The 15,988-nt window shown below is 54.4% G+C and overlaps 5 protein-coding genes and 1 non-coding gene across 6 annotated transcripts; 4 read left to right on the forward strand and 2 right to left on the reverse strand.

Annotated features, from left to right (window-relative positions):
• The first annotated feature begins 2,010 nt into the window (after positions 1 to 2,010).
• Positions 2,011 to 2,085, forward strand: B0I36DRAFT_t221. Its single transcript has one exon. It is a non-coding gene; the product is annotated as a tRNA-OTHER (tRNA).
• A 1,991-nt stretch (positions 2,086 to 4,076) lies between these two features.
• On the forward strand, positions 4,077 to 5,825 carry B0I36DRAFT_258334 (chromate ion transporter; the record flags this gene model as incomplete). The annotated part of the gene is made up of 4 exons (XM_046151084.1): positions 4,077 to 4,202; positions 4,299 to 4,346; positions 4,406 to 4,527; positions 4,586 to 5,825. The coding sequence occupies 4 exons, from the start codon at positions 4,077 to 4,079 to the stop codon at positions 5,823 to 5,825; spliced, it is 1,536 nt and encodes a 511-aa protein (XP_046003682.1).
• Positions 5,826 to 5,863: 38 nt separating this feature from the next.
• On the reverse strand, positions 5,864 to 6,499 carry B0I36DRAFT_370600 (histidine phosphatase superfamily; the record flags this gene model as incomplete). Its single annotated transcript, XM_046159924.1, has 1 exon — positions 5,864 to 6,499. The coding sequence occupies one exon, from the start codon at positions 6,497 to 6,499 to the stop codon at positions 5,864 to 5,866; it is 636 nt and encodes a 211-aa protein (XP_046003683.1).
• A 2,870-nt stretch (positions 6,500 to 9,369) lies between these two features.
• Positions 9,370 to 10,545, forward strand: B0I36DRAFT_80692 (GS1 protein). Its single transcript, XM_046163383.1, has 2 exons — positions 9,370 to 9,543; positions 9,599 to 10,545. Exons 1-2 carry the CDS (start codon positions 9,524 to 9,526, stop codon positions 10,398 to 10,400), a joined length of 822 nt encoding a protein of 273 aa, XP_046003684.1. The 5' UTR covers positions 9,370 to 9,523; the 3' UTR covers positions 10,401 to 10,545.
• Positions 10,546 to 12,677: 2,132 nt separating this feature from the next.
• On the reverse strand, positions 12,678 to 13,751 carry B0I36DRAFT_343205 (O-methyltransferase domain protein). Its single transcript, XM_046156136.1, has one exon. The coding sequence runs from the start codon at positions 13,696 to 13,698 to the stop codon at positions 12,817 to 12,819; it is 882 nt and encodes a 293-aa protein (XP_046003685.1). The 5' UTR covers positions 13,699 to 13,751; the 3' UTR covers positions 12,678 to 12,816.
• A 494-nt stretch (positions 13,752 to 14,245) lies between these two features.
• On the forward strand, positions 14,246 to 15,628 carry B0I36DRAFT_343206 (glutathione S-transferase). Its single transcript, XM_046156137.1, is given in 4 exon segments — positions 14,246 to 14,492; positions 14,513 to 14,514; positions 14,528 to 14,704; positions 14,785 to 15,628. 4 exon segments carry the CDS (start codon positions 14,335 to 14,337, stop codon positions 15,537 to 15,539), a joined length of 1,092 nt encoding a protein of 363 aa, XP_046003686.1. The 5' UTR covers positions 14,246 to 14,334; the 3' UTR covers positions 15,540 to 15,628.
• Positions 15,629 to 15,988: the final 360 nt, after the last annotated feature.

The raw sequence follows: 15,988 nt of genomic DNA on the forward strand, positions 1-15,988 counted from the left end.
ACCTCGATCCGGAAGCCGTGTAGCCGGAGCGCCTGCTTCCCGTCCTCCCAGATAATCCGTGCTGCCCCCCCTTCCTTCTGGCGGTAGCCCTTTCCGATCGTTAAGAACCGGGTTAGCGTACTGAACGGGCTGTACGAGCCGTCTGCGATCCACTGCCGATAGCCGTCCATAAATGCGTCGATATCCCTAGCCTGGAGCTGGCTACGCCCTTCGTCCTCCCCTTCGCCGGAGTCCGTAGTACTATCCTCTTCCTGGATCGGGACGTGCTCGAAGAAGTACTCTAGTAGTAGTACGCGGCTACACCACGCTAGACCCGCTAGTAGTGTTGTAAACTCGGCCGGCGGCCGAAATCGTGCTCGGACGGGGTCGATCGCGAGTACGGTAGTGAAGTGTAGTAGCGGGTTTACGTACGGTTGTACTAGTACCCGCTGCGTAAGCGACAGAACACAGAACGTGAAGACGGCCTCGTCTAGATATCCGTCGTCGCCGTCGCCCTCGCGATTCTCCTCCTCCTCGCCGCCGCCCCCTACCCGGGAGCTCTCCTCCTCCGTACTATCGAGAGCCTCTATAATAGCCTCGAGAGCGGCCCACTGCTGGTCGGTAAACTGGACCTGGTGCTTCCTCCTCGCCTCCGTACGGCCGAGCCGGAAGACCCGGACGCAGTAGCAGAGATAGCGCCGCCAGTAGCTCCGGTACTTCTCCATCGTATGCGCCTCCTGCTTAACGCGGAACGGCCGCGGCGACGGCCGGTTCGGGTCGCGGCTTGCTAGCCAGCAGAGCGTCTCCACGGGTACCTGGCCGATCCGCCGGCTACACCGCTCGATTACCCGGTTGAAGCTCTGGCCCAGCCGTACGAGCGTCGCCTCCGAAGCCTCCCTCTCTTTCCGGACGGACCAGCTTAGTTTAGCTAGCTCCTTCGTCGATAGACCTGGCTCGGCGGCGCGCCGTAGTTCCGCCATATCCTTGCCGGCCAGATGCGCCGCCCAGCCCATCTGGCTCACCCACGGCGACTCATAGTCGACGCCGGCCTCGTAGTCGATAATCCGGCCCCGCTCCGCCTCTTCGGCGGCCGCTTTAGCCTCGTACGCCGCCATGTGGGCCTCCCAGACTTGACCTCCGCCGCCGCTGTCCGGCCCCGCTGCCGCCGATTTGACTGCCCGTAGCTGGCCGCCCTTAAGCTGGTGCCTCTGTCGGTAGTGGGTAACTACACCACCTACGGCCGCTGCGATTCCTGCCCTACATAGTGTGCAGACTAGTACGCGGCTTGCCCGATATAGATAGAGCTCTGGTGTTACTGCTGGCTCGGTCGTTGCTGTAGCTCTCGCGTCCTCCTGCTGCTGCTGCTGCCGCTGCTGCGCGGCGCTGCCGTAATCGCTCTCGTAGTCGCCTCCCTGGCTGCTGCGGTCCATCGTGGAGTACTACCTGTCGTATGCGATTCTCTTCTCGGTACTACTTCTGATCTTCGACTCTTGCGTATATTCTTGGGAAGAGACCCTAAGCTAGTATTATAGTTCAATCGAAATGCGCGCGCGCGTCCGTTTCATTCTCCTCCTCCCTCTATCTCCTCTTACGCGCGTCCCCTCTCCCCTTTAGACTCCCCGGGCTCGCGCTGTTACGCGTACGCGCTTATCTCCTTTTTATTACCTATTACTTACCTTGTCCCCCTTTTCGCAGCAGTGCCTAGCCGTACACGCGTAGCTGAGCTGGGGGGGTTAAGGTTCGGACCCCTACTAGTTAGGGTTGGGTTAGCTAGGGGTTAGCACATTTACGCTGGCCGGAATGAACTCAGGGTACCGGAATGAACTTAATAGCCCGTACCCTTCCGGGCCGGGAATGACCTACCTCCGCCGCCGAACTACTACCGCCGCTAAACTACTATACCTCTGCCGAACTACTACCGCCGCCGAACTGCTACCGCCGCCGCCGCCGACCTACCTGCCGACCTCTGCCAGCCTGCCACGGCCAGACCCTATATATCCAAATAAGCAGCCAGTCTCTTAAGAACAAACAGGCCCGGTGGTCAAGCGGTAAGACGTCGCTAGCAATTGCTAAGCGGAATCCCTGGTTCAACTCCGGGCCGGATTACTGCGCCTACTTGAGAATCTCTTCGTCTCGTAGAGATTCTCAAGTGGGTAGCTCTTTTTGCCGGCACCCCTTCCTCCGCTTCGGAGGTATTTTCGCTATGTTAACTACCTGCCGACCTGCTACCGGCTCCGACGAACTGCCACTACTCCGCCGACCTGCTACCGCTGCCGCCGAACTACCTGCTGACCTGCCTGCCGGCCTGCCTGCCGACCAGCCTGCCGACCTGCCTGCCTGCCTGAGCCTTATATATCCAAATAAGCGACTGACTATTTAACAAACAGCCAGAGAGCCTCGCTGGTCTAGCGGTCATGACGTCACTGCTATATAGCTCTCCATTCCCACGTCGGCCGCAGGAATAAGGGTCCCTAACCTGAGCTTGTGGAGCCATCCGACCCGGACGCTCGAGCTAGTCACAGTTGAAGAGCTAGGTTCGACTCCTAGGCGTGGCATTTTTTTGGCCCTCCTCTCTCTGCCTCTCTCTTTTGCGCGCGCCTCTGCCTGCCTGCTTGCTCTGGCAGTCGACGCGCCTCCCTCGTCGTCGTGCGGCCTGTGCATGTACGCATATGAGGGCGCCACTGGGCCCCACAGGTTCGGACCCCTGCTAGTTGGGGTTGGGCTTGGGGTTGGGTTAGCTGTGGATTAGCCCATTTTTCGCTGGCCGGAATGAACTCAATCTGGGGTTAGTTGGGGTACCGGAATGGGCTCAATGGCCCGTGCCCCCGGCCCCCTGTCCCACCAGGAATCGCCGAAAGTGAGGCCAACCCGGCCGGGAATGATGGTCAGGGACCCTGAGAAGCGTATATGTGGACCAAACCTCGGATCCCTCAATACAAGCTGCATCAAGGAGTTGAGATAGCTGAGTACCGCTATCAAGTAGGGCCGATCTTGCTCTATCGGATGCCGTGGAAACCGTTGCGAAGAGGAGGCTTGTTTGGGAATGTAGTCGCGCAGGGAAGCACAAGAAGGAAAGGAACATAGGTTGTCCCTTTTCCTTTAATGCCGTAGAGATTGAGAAAGATTCCGACCGATGGGAAATAAAATACAAGGAAAACGCAAGTCAACATGTCCATAACCATGGACCAAACGATGGACCTGTGCGTACACCGGAGGGGAGCAGAGCAGAATGTGGCGGACATTATGTCACAGAGTAAGAATGATATGTAGCCGACCCCCTTTTTTTTTTTTTTTTTTTTTTTTTTTTTTTTTGCGGCCCGGGATAATACTGTAATACTTAATCATTCAATGATGAGCCGGTAAAATGAAGCTTTGGATCCCGGTCTAAGCAAAGTTGCGTTGACCGCCCCAGAAGAAAGACAGGACGCTGTGGCTTTACACTGTGGCTCGAAGTGGCGCAGAAATCATGGCGAAGTCGAAGGCGCGAGCTGTGGTGCAGGCGTCTCGCACGGATCATTCAGTGGCCCGAGCTTAAATTTTTTCTATGGCGAGGAAGGCACGGAAGAAAGGGCCTTTCGGAACGAGCCTTCCAGATTGTGAGATGCATGAAAGCCCTATGATAGCTCCTGGGTTGTCAACAAGGCGGGTCATGTAGTGGACCGAGGAATTCAACAACCAGAACTTTTGAGAAACAAGGGTGCAAGTGAGCGATGCGGCAGTCTCGTTTCCGTGACAACCCAAGGACAATGCGAGGTGGATATGTTCGTTTCGGTGTGAGTCTTTCGGTCAGTTCGTTGTCATTCCCTCGATCTAATAGGTCCGAAAACAGTCTGTGGCTTCAAGGGTACATGGGGCGGAGGCATGTCCAACCCCACGTGCCCTGCAAGAGGAGCAATGATTGGTTGTAATGCACCTTTCCGAGTGGGTATTAACGGAGATGTGGAAGTGGGTCAGTCAAGCGATGAACCAATGTGCTGTTTTAAATCTTCAACTTTTCAACACTCGAGCCGTTCGATATTCTGTGATCTTGCTTTCATTCAGTGCCAATTCTGCTGCCATGGACAAGAGCTTCAACATATTCCTACACCATTACCAGGATGGCTATTCGACGCTGGGGAGGCTGGCAGCCCGATAACGTCGGGAGCAAGTTGTGGAACGCCATCAACACTAATTACCATCTGGGGTTTACCTCCTTCGGTGGTCCCCCAGTGCATTTCAAGATCGTGAGCTGCAGCTTTGTTCTTCTGATTATATTCCATCGCGACGCATATTACGTCTAGGACAGGACGACTGCTGACGAATGCCCTCACCTGCCGTAGTTCCATGACAAATTCGTCCAGAAGCTGCAATGGATCGACGAGCAAGTGGTAAGTCAAGGTTTCCATGGTATGGTTGGGGAAGAGTAGCATTGCTGATCGGTATGCAGTATCAAGAGCTATTCAGTGTATGCCAGGCCTTCTCTGGCCCTGGTAGTACCAAAATGCATTACTGTATCAACCTCATCCATGACGGTTTCCTGCCGGCCTTACTGAGCTTTTTCATCTGGAGGTAAGCTGCCATGTCCAGACCAAAATCTCGCATCGGTGGTGCTAACTTGCTTCCCTAGCCTACCTGGCGCCCTCGGAATGTACGGCCTCTCCATCGGTATCTCTAACATCGGCGACTCCCTCCCCGGACCGGTTTATGCACTCCTCTCTGGCCTCAACGCCTCAACCGTCGGCATCATCGCAGTCGCCGCCGTCCAACTATCAGAGAAAGCCATCACCGATAAGACCACCCACATACTCGTCTTCCTCGGAGGCGCGGCCGGAATCCTATACAACGCGCTGTGGTACTTTCCCCTTCTGATGTTCCTGGCCGGTGTCGCAACTGTCGTCCATGACTATCGCTGGCTTCACGGCCCAGTCAAGGCCGTCTTGGCGGTGGTGAAGAACCCCAGAAGACGACGTCCGGCAGAAGAGATAGAATCCGTCGAGCTTTCGCAGTCGCAGTCTGCCAATCATCATAACACTGCTATCACCTCTGCTACTTCTTCCAGTGCTATAACAGAACGGAATGAGGCAGGGACGCGCTCAAGCCGAGACAATCATGCCGAAACTCTTCCGGTTACTGAGAACGGGCATCTAGAGACCGAGTCGGAACCCCGCGTCGTCCCACCAGAACGCAGCCTCAACTTCTCCTGGACCTTCGGCCTCGGCATAATTATCTTTTTCCTCATTACTTTCATCGTCATTATGGTCCTGCGCGGCGTATTACCCGTCAAGTCGCTCCTCTTCAGCTTCTTCGCAAACATGTACCTCGCAGGAACTATCATCTTCGGCGGAGGTCCCGTCGTCATCCCCTTGCTCCGCGAATACGTCGTCGCCGAAGGCTGGGTTAGCCCGCGAGACTTCCTCATCGGCCTAGCCATTCAGCAGAGCTTTCCCGGTCCCAACTTCAACTTCGCTGTGTACCTCGGCGCCCTGACTGCGATCAACGGGGGTTACAACTCAGCTGCAGGGGCTACACTCGGATTCATTGGTATCTTTGCCCCGGGCCTCATTACCGTTCATGGCACTATGGGCATATGGAGTGCTATCCGCGGCCTTAGATGTGTAAAGTCGCTCCTCAGGGGCGTCAATGCCGGTGCCGTCGGCCTTATTTACACCGCCGTCTACCGCCTCTGGGAAATCGGCTACATAGACGAAAGTTTCCAGCAGGGCACAAGTCTCGCACAGGAGCCATGGTGGGTTGTCGTGACGGCATCGAGCTTTGTCTTCGGCTACTCCTTTGGCGTGAGCCCACCGGTCGCCATCGTCATGGGTGCCGTGTTGGGCCTTATCTGGTATGCAGTTGTTCGGACTTAATTGTATCTGAGATGATGAATAGTATCTCGACTTGAACTTCACTCGAACGGTAGGAGTATAGCCCCTCCATCACCCCTATCGCCGATCCTGAAAGCTTTCCACCCCGCCTTGGGGAGATCAATAGCTTCGTCTTCAGCTAGAAACTTCATAAACACGCCATGAGTAACAACAACCACATCCCTCCTTCTACCCTCGTTAGCTTCTCCTCCATCCTCAAGTGACGCAATAATGTCTCGCAATCTGTTGCGGAATCGTTGTGCTCGCTTCGCGACCGCAACATCATCCACGGCGTACAACCCGTCCTTGATGAACCATTCATCCTCCAAGCCCTCAAAACTGAGACCCGGAAAGGCCTCATTCAGTTCAAGGCGCCCAGACCCGGTATCACATGGAAGATCGCTGCGCTCCTGGAGGTCGGGGTCGATAATAACCCGGGCGCTGCCTGCCGTATCCTTGCGGAAGACTTGAGGGAAGCCGGTTATGGTAGTTTGCAGCGTGCGTGTAAGTGGAGAGGTGAGCACGACGGCGATAGAAGCTGTGTCAGGGAACGTCTCAATCAGAGTCGATGCCTGGGTCAAACCAGTGGCAGTGAGAGGCGGATCTCGTTGTGTGAAGTCTTTCGAGATGTTATGCTCTGACTCGGCATGGCGCACGAGGTAGACGACTGAGGACATGGCTCTTCTTTGCAGATTCTGGTAATTCTCTCTTGTGAATAAGATGTGGATTAGTTTCATGGCATCGATGCTCGGAGTAGCGTTGTAATATAGGTGGTTAAGAAACACGTCATCAGTACCTTATATGACACCATCGCTCCGAAAAGCCGTGACTCTATGAATGGCTCCCTGTCGAGCTATAAATAAATGCCAGTTGGCAAAACCTCGCATTCTCTAAATCCCTCTTGTCAACGGTCGTATCAACGGCGATTGGCCGTTTGATGCTGACTACGCTGGATGTAGCTAGTCTAGACTGCGACCAGAGATCGACGGCGCTTAGGACTCCGGTATGACCCGCCAGCGGGGGAGTCTCAAAGTCCAGGTGACAAAAAACCTGTCCCATATAAACTAACACACACACACACACACACTAGTTTATTACGCCTGGTGGCTAGCAAGCCAATAATAAACTACTACAGTCATGAGCATAAATGACCTCCTCTCTGAACAAGTCTCCTCTTGATTGTGGGCATCAGCGGGACTTGACAGTACATAGTTGGTCACGCTGACACATACAGATTGTACCCTGAAGCTGACGAATTTTAGGTACTCGTAAGTACTTAGAGGACAGGGAGGGGCAGAACCCACAGTAACCAGTGCGGGCTTATTTCACCAGTACCTACCCCAGATCAGATCGGGGGGTGGCGGGTTACTTCTCAGGACACGTCACGGGACCGTAGAACTGCATGGAAGGGTATGGAAGATTTTCTGGTGGTTTCTTTGTCGGTGACGGCTTCCACGCGCCCTGCAAATTGTTGATGATGGCATTCTCGAGTTCGGCTCGCTGGATCTTCGATAAATTTAGGTGCCATGTATGGAGGATGAGGCTGTTGTTGCATGGCCGACATGGGATCCCGTCGAAGTCTTGACAACTTAGCCGGGAAACGATGGTCCGGCTGCTTGACGGGATCAGGTTCATCCGTTCCGAGGATGACCGCCCCCGCTGCAGCCTGGCCTCAGCCGCAGGATGTCGACAATCTACAGGAAAAACAGCACACACATCAAGATCGAAACTTTTGAAATCGAAGCAAGCCACAGCACCGAAAAACGCCTGCTTGTGGGCGCAATGGCCTCCACGGATCGCAATGCTCCCCCTGGCATTGAATTGACACCCGTGGAGGCCACTTGTGCCTTCAGAGCAGGCCCCGACCACCTGGCCAAGCCGTTGCTTGACCGGCCCTGCGTCTGTGGGGCGGTAGAGATGCTATGCATGACCACACGAGGGCTCACCCAAAACGCCCCATGGCGAGACTAGAGCCTGAACGGCACAGCGTGCGTCGCGCAAGATATCAAGAGGCGCGCCGGGTGATGCGCCTGTCACGCCGGCACCCGGCTGGCACGTCCACCGGCTAAGCACATAGTACAGACCCCAGCTCGGAGAGTCGGAGGTGGCTGCACGACACCACTATGGCCCCAGTCTGCGTGGACAGCCTGGGGTTCATTCTCGATCGGCAATGATCAGAGCCGAGAGCGTAGATTGAAGCGCGGGGGCTGATATTGACACTTTATGTTCTCGAACAAGTGCTGAAAAAGTGGCAGGATCCAGACTCCTGGGGAGAAAGCTTCCATGCCACTGGAGTGAGACAGGACCACGTGCAGCACGCAACGGGAGAGGGGCTCGCTCCTGCTGATCACTGCAGAGAAATGCACATGCAATGCGCTACAGTACTGTGCCGGCGGATTCGGGGCGAATAGCGGAACTAAGCGCCGCAGCGCCAACAGCGCCAACTCAAGTCAAGATTTGGTACTGTCTGCAGGCTCTGATCACGCGGCACAGGGCAGCCTGGCGGGGTAACCCACACTCGGCCAAACTTGACATTCCTAATGCGCGCCCCGCATCACACCTTTGCTCAAGAAGGCTATTAGAGTTGGGGAACAGTTCGACAAATAATTAGCAGACGTACAGGAGGAGGACGTTCGAGAGTACCTGGAGAATGGGAAGAAAGCCAGCCCGCTGGTTACGTCGGGGGAGCGTTTCTTTTGGGTGGAAGAGGGTGGGTTGAGCTGCTGGCTCTATGGTCGGGGCGAAGGCGCATTACAGGCGCCGAGCGCTGAGCGCAAGGCCTCCACGCTTGCTCGCCACCGAGGCCTGCGCGTACTTAAGCTCGAGTCGTCAGTGCGCACGTAGATCCGGACAGGAAGACTAGATATGAGGGGGTTCCTGTATAAAATCGCTACACCCGCGGTGACATCGCCGCTTTGTCGCTACGAAGAAGCACAGGGGAACCTTGGGCCACGTCGCCCTATCCTATGAGGCGTTACGCCTTAGCCACGACTGACTGTGGCACACCCTGGGCATCCCACGCCGAGAACGCGCAACGAGTTAGCAGCTCTACTGCACCGCCTAAGGTTCAGCAAGGCCGCCATCAAGTAGCTGTTCACGCAGCACCTGCTTCCACAGTTCGCGAAGGCAGAGAGAGAGGCCGAAGGACAGGAAATAAGGGCCCGAGAGATCCGGGACGAGGTCACAGGAGCACGGGCAGACGCAAAGGCGTAGCGACAACGGAGCGGGGAAGACCAGGGCGAGACCGTAGCACCCCATTCTCTTTGATTCCGCGGTGCTACAGTGGGTGCTTCAGTGGGCTGGTTGTGCATGCAAGGGCGCATGTCCCATATCAGCCCTACCCCACTTATCAATCAATCAATCAATCCTCTGTTGAGTCACCGGTGAGCTGAAGTGACGTTGCAGAGACTCAAGGAAAGTCACCATAAATAGATACATTACACCACGACACCAAAAACTTTCATCGTCTCCAAGGCAATGGGGGTTCTTAAGCTAAGTGCAAAACTTTCTTACAAATCAATCTGCTTTCAAAGGTTTGAATTTTTCTTTGAAGGATCCATTCTGTCTCTTGGCGCATGGATATATCTTGAGGTCGTTATCTCGACTTCCATCGATACAAACTCAACATCATACAAATAACCCATCGGAACACGCACCCTTTTTAGTACACAAAGAGGAACACCTCGCAGAGAATTGTCAAGATGGCAACCCCGAAAACAGAGTAAGCTAAGCAGCTTCTTTTCCCTTCCTCCAATCTCTCTAACTCACCTCTCTAGCTTCCCCCCAGTACGAGCCTGCCTCTTCGACATGGACGGCCTCCTCATAAATACCGAAGATATTTACACACTCTGCCATAACATCCTCCTCGCAACCTACTCCGCCGGTCCCATGACCTGGTCCATAAAATCCAAACTGCAAGGGCGGCCCGCCCACGAAGCCATTTCGCTCCTCCTAAACTGGGCGAACATCCCAAACATCTCGCCGGCAGAATACACACAAAAACTGCACATCATCCAAGCCGAGCAATTCCCCAACGCCGCGCCGCTACCAGGGGTAGAAAAGCTATTGAGGGATTTAAAAGCTACGCAGAAGGGCGACAGGAAGATATATGTTGCGCTGGCGACGAGTAGTCATGAGGGCCATTTTACGATCAAGACGCAGCATTTGGGGGAGATGTTTGAGGTTTTCGAGCAGGATCGACGGGTGCTGGGTGACGATCCTAGGATTCCCAAGGGCAGGGGGAAGCCGAGTCCGGATATTTATTTGGTGGCGCTGCAGGCTATCAATCAAGGACTACCAGAAGGGGAGGAGAAGATTAGGCCAGAGGAGTGTTTGGTGTTCGAGGATGGTATTCCAGGTGTCATTGCTGGGAGGAGAGCAGGGATGAGAGTTGTCTGGGTCCCGCATCCGGGGTTGGCGCAGGAGTATTTGGGGAAGGAGGCAAAGATTTTGGCGGGGTTGGGAGAGGATGAGAGTCCGGACCTGGAACAGATCGGGACCGTGGGTGATGGGTGGGCGGAGCAGTTGGAGAGCTTGGAGGAGTTTCCATATGAGAAGTATGGAATTGTTACGTTTTAAGAGATTGGAGAATACCAAGAGATGAAACAACTTGCTCTGCCAGTTCGGAGGAAGTGATTGTCGGACGTCTTAAATGTTCAGGCAGAGAGGTTCTTTTTATTAATTGAGCTACTTCTTCTATGAGGGCAGCAACACCCATTCTTCATTTTGGTTTTTGGATAGTATGCGAAGGGTTTGAGGCATGAAGGGCTTTAACTTTGACATTTGTGGCTTCCCTTTCGAGCTGCGGGAGGCGGATTTAGCTGACATTTCGTTTTCTTTACATTGGGGTCAGCTTATGAAGTACGTTGGCTTATGTTTCAAGCCTGATAGCCCTCTCCAACTATCCATAGGATCATGGTCAAGGTTGGATCGTTGAGCACCAAGTCAAGCTTATTGCAAGTCGCAAGTATTTGATCGCTTCTTTAAGTCGGAGTTTGTTTCAAGAGTGAAGGGAAGTTAGTATATTGTTGTACTTGCCAGCCTGGCATTCTATCAAGCCTTCAAATTCTATGTAATCAAGTGAATTCAACCCAGGTATGAATGACAACATCATATGCTGCAATAATGCATCTCATCCGAAGACTTTTGGTTTTATTGGTAAAGATCTCGGACAAAGCAGTCCAGGCATTTGTATCTTCGAACAGTGTTTTACCTGCGTTGTTGCATTTTTTGGATATGCGACACGAGCGACGGCTGCTGACCGACAAGCATATATATTAGACCTCGTAGCACGGCAGTGGCGCTGTTAATTCGTGAGTCGCTAGCCTAGCAGAAGAAGTAGGACAGAAGAGCCGTGTCGACTGTCGATTTACTCAGCTCGTTGATTATGCCACAGAGCAGCATCGTCTTGCCTTTGCCAGGATCGCCTTTGATCCATAGAAGTGGGCTCAGCTGGTCGCTACGCCATTGTTTAAACTCAGAGTTCCCAAAAATCCAGCGGTAAGAATCCTCTAGCAAGCCACCCTTGGTGTCCTCAATACCCTTCTTATCACCACAGGGATCGGTAAGGCGTAAGTCTTGAAGACATAAAGATGCTAAGGGATAAGCCCAGTCCCGTGTACGACTGGCGAAAGCGCGGAAGTCAGGCTGGTGGTTACTGCGCCGCTTGTTACTGGCTCATGAACGAGATGGTCGATGGTATGCGGCCCACTGCCTCCCAATTAGAGCATGGCTGGCCCACCAGAACCCACTTTGCCGCATCTGCCTCTCCAGGGGACACGCTGCTGCCTGCGAGTTAACATTGTGGTGGAGATTGGTGCGATAAGGAAACCGTGCATTGTCTGGTGTCTTGGCAATCATGTCTATTGTGTGGTGCCCCGGAGTTGTCTGTCCCGTAGGGTTGACGCACTCAAGGAGCAACCGGCGCGCAAGTCTGCCTTGGGCGATGGTAGTAACCTAGCTCCAGCGCCGCTTAACCCTTCAAACTAGCTCACTAGCGCATTTTTCTGGGTCATTGGGCAGTCTGGCTGCATGTACACTTTTCTGGATGCCATTATTTGCTCATGGTCGAAGGACTATCCACAACTACACGGACTAGGGGCTTTCTTTCCGTTTCAGGGCCCTGATAGAACGCTGCACCAGACATGATCGGATAGGCCACTGTGCATGGTTTCTTGACCGCGCCGTTAGGCGTACACGGATCAGGTCCACGACTTACTGTGAATCGGGGTCGTCCGTCCCCGGCCGCCCTCAAGGTGGGTCGTAGCGTACGTCTTGCCGGGACTACACAATTGCCCATGTGGTCCAGGGTTCAGTGGGCTGTCGCATCATGCATCTGCTGATCAGCCTAACGAGCTACGAGGCTTGAAGCCTTTCTTATACCTCTAGTCGCCAAGCCAGTGACCTATAAATTCGGCAAGACGTCAAGACCGTCCCACGCTCCAGTCCTTGCAGTGTCAACGGCACATTTCACACTAACCATGGCTACCAGCATTACGATCCCGGAATTGACTATCCTTCGACGAGTGAATGCAGCTGAAGATGGCCTGGAAGATCAAGGAAGATTACATCTTTCGAAAGTTGGGTGTCCTATTGCAGCTGCCAACAGAAGCGCTAGCATTAGTTCGACTATCGCGAGTACATCCGCCTTCTGAAATGGATGGTAGCGTGCGCCGGCCAACTTAAAGCAGATATGACTTAATGTGGTGGACTATACATCTTGACTGCTACGATTGGCCACAGCCGCCCGATACACCAAGCGCGCGTGATTTGCTGGTTTTCCTCTATCAAATGAGACTTGTGTCGGCAGAGATGAAGAGGGATTGGGTTGTAGCACAGCTGAGCTATTGTCAATACATCGGCGACAACTTGACTGTGTTGTGGGGCCAGTGGTATATAATGCTGGCACTATAACCAGGCAAATGCATTAAAAAAATGGGTATTGAATAATTACAGGTTTATGAAGGAGAATGCCTAGTTATGTCATACACGGAGATTAATTTGTGGATGGTGCAGTTACAGCTTCATCCTTAGGTCCAAACTCATACCGTAACACACGGCCCGCATCGCGAAGATATGGCAAGTGTGCAGCAACCCAGAGCTGTATCTTCCCGGCCAGTGGCAAGCTCTCTTGACGAGGCATGTCGACTGACAGATACTCGTTGAGAAGTTTGAGGCCGGGGAACCATGATGCAAAAAGCTTAGGGTCGTCAATACCCCAGCTCAGCTGGGACCCAGTCATTGCGACAGGCTTAATCCTCTTCTGGAGACGAATGGCGACAGTGCCGTACGCGTCAAAGGCAAATTGGCCTCCGACCGCCTGAAAATGACTGACGAGTCGCTCAAACATATGTCTGCCCTTGTCTTCCTCGAGGTACATGGTCAGACCCTCTAGGACCACGATGGCAGGCCGGTCAGCGGGGATGTCGCCAAGCCACTCGTCGGGTTCAGTGGCGGACCCAGCCTTGAGTGTGTAGTCGCCGTCTGGGACGGGGAGCTGCAGCTCATTTCGAAGAGCCACGACGTCCGGTAGGTCGAGGTCAATCCAGCGAACTCCGGATCCGAATGGTACACGGACATTGCGGGAATCGAGGCCACATGCGAGATGGATGACAGTTGCAGACGGGTGTGCGGCGAGGAACTCGGTGGTCCAGGTATCAAGAACGAGGGCGCGGATGGAGACGCCGACACAGCTCGTGTCGTTCATGCCGATTTTGGAGAAGTCGTAGTCAATCTTTTCCACCGTCTCGACGGCCCATTTGTCGTGGAGGACCGAGTTAGGACGGGCGGCGTCTCTAGACCGGCCGTAGAGCGTCGCCAGCAGCGTCTCTTGAGGGCCAGTCAGGGTGACCTTGTGCGTGGTGTTCTCGGTGGCCATTGCAGTGAAATGATCTGTGGAGGGAATTCGATGGGTTGTGATAGATTCTATTCTCAGGGGTGGTGATGAAATGAGCGCCCTGGATATCCCAAACCAGAATCTGGCTGCCTGGCGGTCACAAGACCACAGCACCCGGCTAAATCCATCAGCCGCAATTTAATGAGACTTCTTCCATTGACCACAGCAACAGTTGAGAACAGGGACCCCCAAACGCACTCACGCCCCTTGTGCCTGGCGAGCCAGCGCGGAGTAAAAAAGCCAAGCTTTTCTGCGCCACGACTGGCCAATCATCGGCAACGATATTCGTCTGCCTGGACAGCACGATCAGAATACAACAGAGAAATGAGGTGCTGCCTTGCGATTTCGTGCACCATTTGGCATTGCCCAGCACGATGAGCAGGCGTATATTACCTTTTCAGCTCGGGTAAGCCAGACGAGTTGCCCGAGTCCATGTCTGAGGAGAGGGGCCTGCGTAGAGCAAGCTGAGCAGCCAACGACCTGAATGAAGTCCGTGTCCCGCTGCAAGCCACTTTGATCCAGGAGTGCTCTGCGTGCAACACGCTTGCCGTGTCCAACCCCGACCCCCTCTTTCCCCAACTCCTCACGGAGAAACCCAATCCCCCATCTCTGGGTAAAATGCTGTCACCACTGAAGTTGCGCCTTCCCGCTGCTGGGCCCGCGAGGCTTCTTAAAGGCCCCAGCCCGCCCCTCCGTTGGTCCTCCTTCACTGCCCCTCGTGCTTCAGCATTCCCATTCCACCAAAGCAACAGCCCTAGACTCTTTCACCTAGCCACCCCACGAGCACCAGGAGCTGTCCTTCCCACTGCCGCTCACACATCACGACACGCTTCTCGCCGACCACCTGGAAGCTCACACCCCGCGTACTCTACCACGAGACAGCTCCAGCAGGGCCAATCCATACCGTCACCTTCAACTCCACAGCCAGAAGAAATGTCGGAGCCTACTGGACTTATTGCCAAGAGCGGCATCGAGCTCCTCACTTTTGGTACGTATAGTAGCGCAGTCGATCTGCTCCGCTCCTGGCGACGCCTCGTGGTTGGCCTCTGATTGACAGAGAGGCTGTAGGCACGCCAAATGGCTTCAAGGTCAGCATCCTCCTTGAGGAGCTCAAGGAGGCCTACGGCAAGGACTTTACCTGGCAAAGCATCAACATCATGAAGAACACACAGAAGGAGCCGTGGTTCACCGCCATCAGCCCCAACGGCCGCATCCCCGCCATTGTCGACCACGACCGCAATGACTTTGCCGTGTTTGAGGGCCTCTCCATCCTGACCTACCTCACCCGCCACTACGACCCGGAGCACCGCTTCAGCTTTCCTGTTGACTCGGACGACTACTCAGTTGCAGAACAGTGGATGGCGTGGCAGCACGGCGGCCTGGGCCCCATGCAGGGTCAGGCCAACCTCTTCTTCCAGTTCGCCAAGGAGAAGATCCCCTATGGAGCACAGCTGTACGTTGGCGAGTCGGAGCGCCTCTACGGCGTTCTAGATAAGCGTCTCGAAGGCCGTGACTTTGTTGCTGGTCCCGGCAAGGGCAAGTACAGCATTGCCGACATGTCGATGATTGGCTGGGTTAGCATCGCAACGTTGTCTGGCATCGACCTGAAGCAGTTCCCCAATGTCCAGGCCTGGTACGAGCGGATCGTCGCCCGTCCTGCTACAGCAAGGGGCTTCGCCATCCCCTCCGCGTCGAGCTTTAGAAACGAGACGCTGGCCAAGACTCGCGCCGAGGACCCCGAGGCGAAGAAGAAGGCCGATGAGAACCAGAAGTTCTTGGACGATGCCAAGAAGCAGTACGGCTACAAGTACTCGTCCCCCTAAGCTGAGATACGTTGGCCGGTCCCCAAGTCATGAAAAAGAAAATAAATAAATCCGTATCATCCAATAATGAAGAAACTTGCTTGGTGCTCCATCTGGCGGTCTTATTTCCCGGGCTACTCACTTGACGTTGGTGGTGCTAAACTTCGGTTTTATGCTTACAGAACTATTTTAGTACTTTGGACGGTATGAACAAGACCTGGTTCTGACTTGGCGCGTAATCAGCATGCAAGAAGTGCCGGACTGCCGATAGCCCGATGCCCGGCTCTTTTACTATGGGGACACGCAATGCCGCAAGAGGACGACTGCACAGGCACTTCTTCCCCGGTTCTAACTGCATATTTCGCATGGGGCCGCCGCCCTTGTGACGAGGATCAATTGGACCTGGGGCAGCAAATGTCGTCACCGGGGTAGCCAGCGCAGCTCCCCATTGGCGCAAAATTCCACCGAAG

The sequence above is a fragment of the Microdochium trichocladiopsis genome, assembly GCF_020744255.1.
Source record: "Microdochium trichocladiopsis strain MPI-CAGE-CH-0230 chromosome Unknown B0I36scaffold_22, whole genome shotgun sequence".
Classification (NCBI taxonomy): domain Eukaryota; kingdom Fungi; phylum Ascomycota; class Sordariomycetes; order Xylariales; family Microdochiaceae; genus Microdochium; species Microdochium trichocladiopsis.

What these genes read in the sequence shown, in the direction of transcription:
- B0I36DRAFT_343206 (XM_046156137.1), top strand. Translation starts at nt 14,335, where the DNA reads ATGCTGTCACCACTGAAGTTGCGCCTTCCCGCTGCTGGGCCCGCGAGG. An exon ending in CATCGAGCTCCTCACTTTTG is followed by an intron (nt 14,705 to 14,784) that starts GTACGTATAGTA and finishes GAGAGGCTGTAG; the next exon opens with GCACGCCAAATGGCTTCAAG.
- B0I36DRAFT_80692 (XM_046163383.1), top strand. Translation starts at nt 9,524, where the DNA reads ATGGCAACCCCGAAAACAGA. An exon ending in ATGGCAACCCCGAAAACAGA is followed by an intron (nt 9,544 to 9,598) that starts GTAAGCTAAGCA and finishes TCACCTCTCTAG; the next exon opens with CTTCCCCCCAGTACGAGCCT.
- B0I36DRAFT_343205 (XM_046156136.1), bottom strand. Translation starts at nt 13,698, where the DNA reads ATGGCCACCGAGAACACCACGCACAAGGTCACCCTGACTGGCCCTCAA.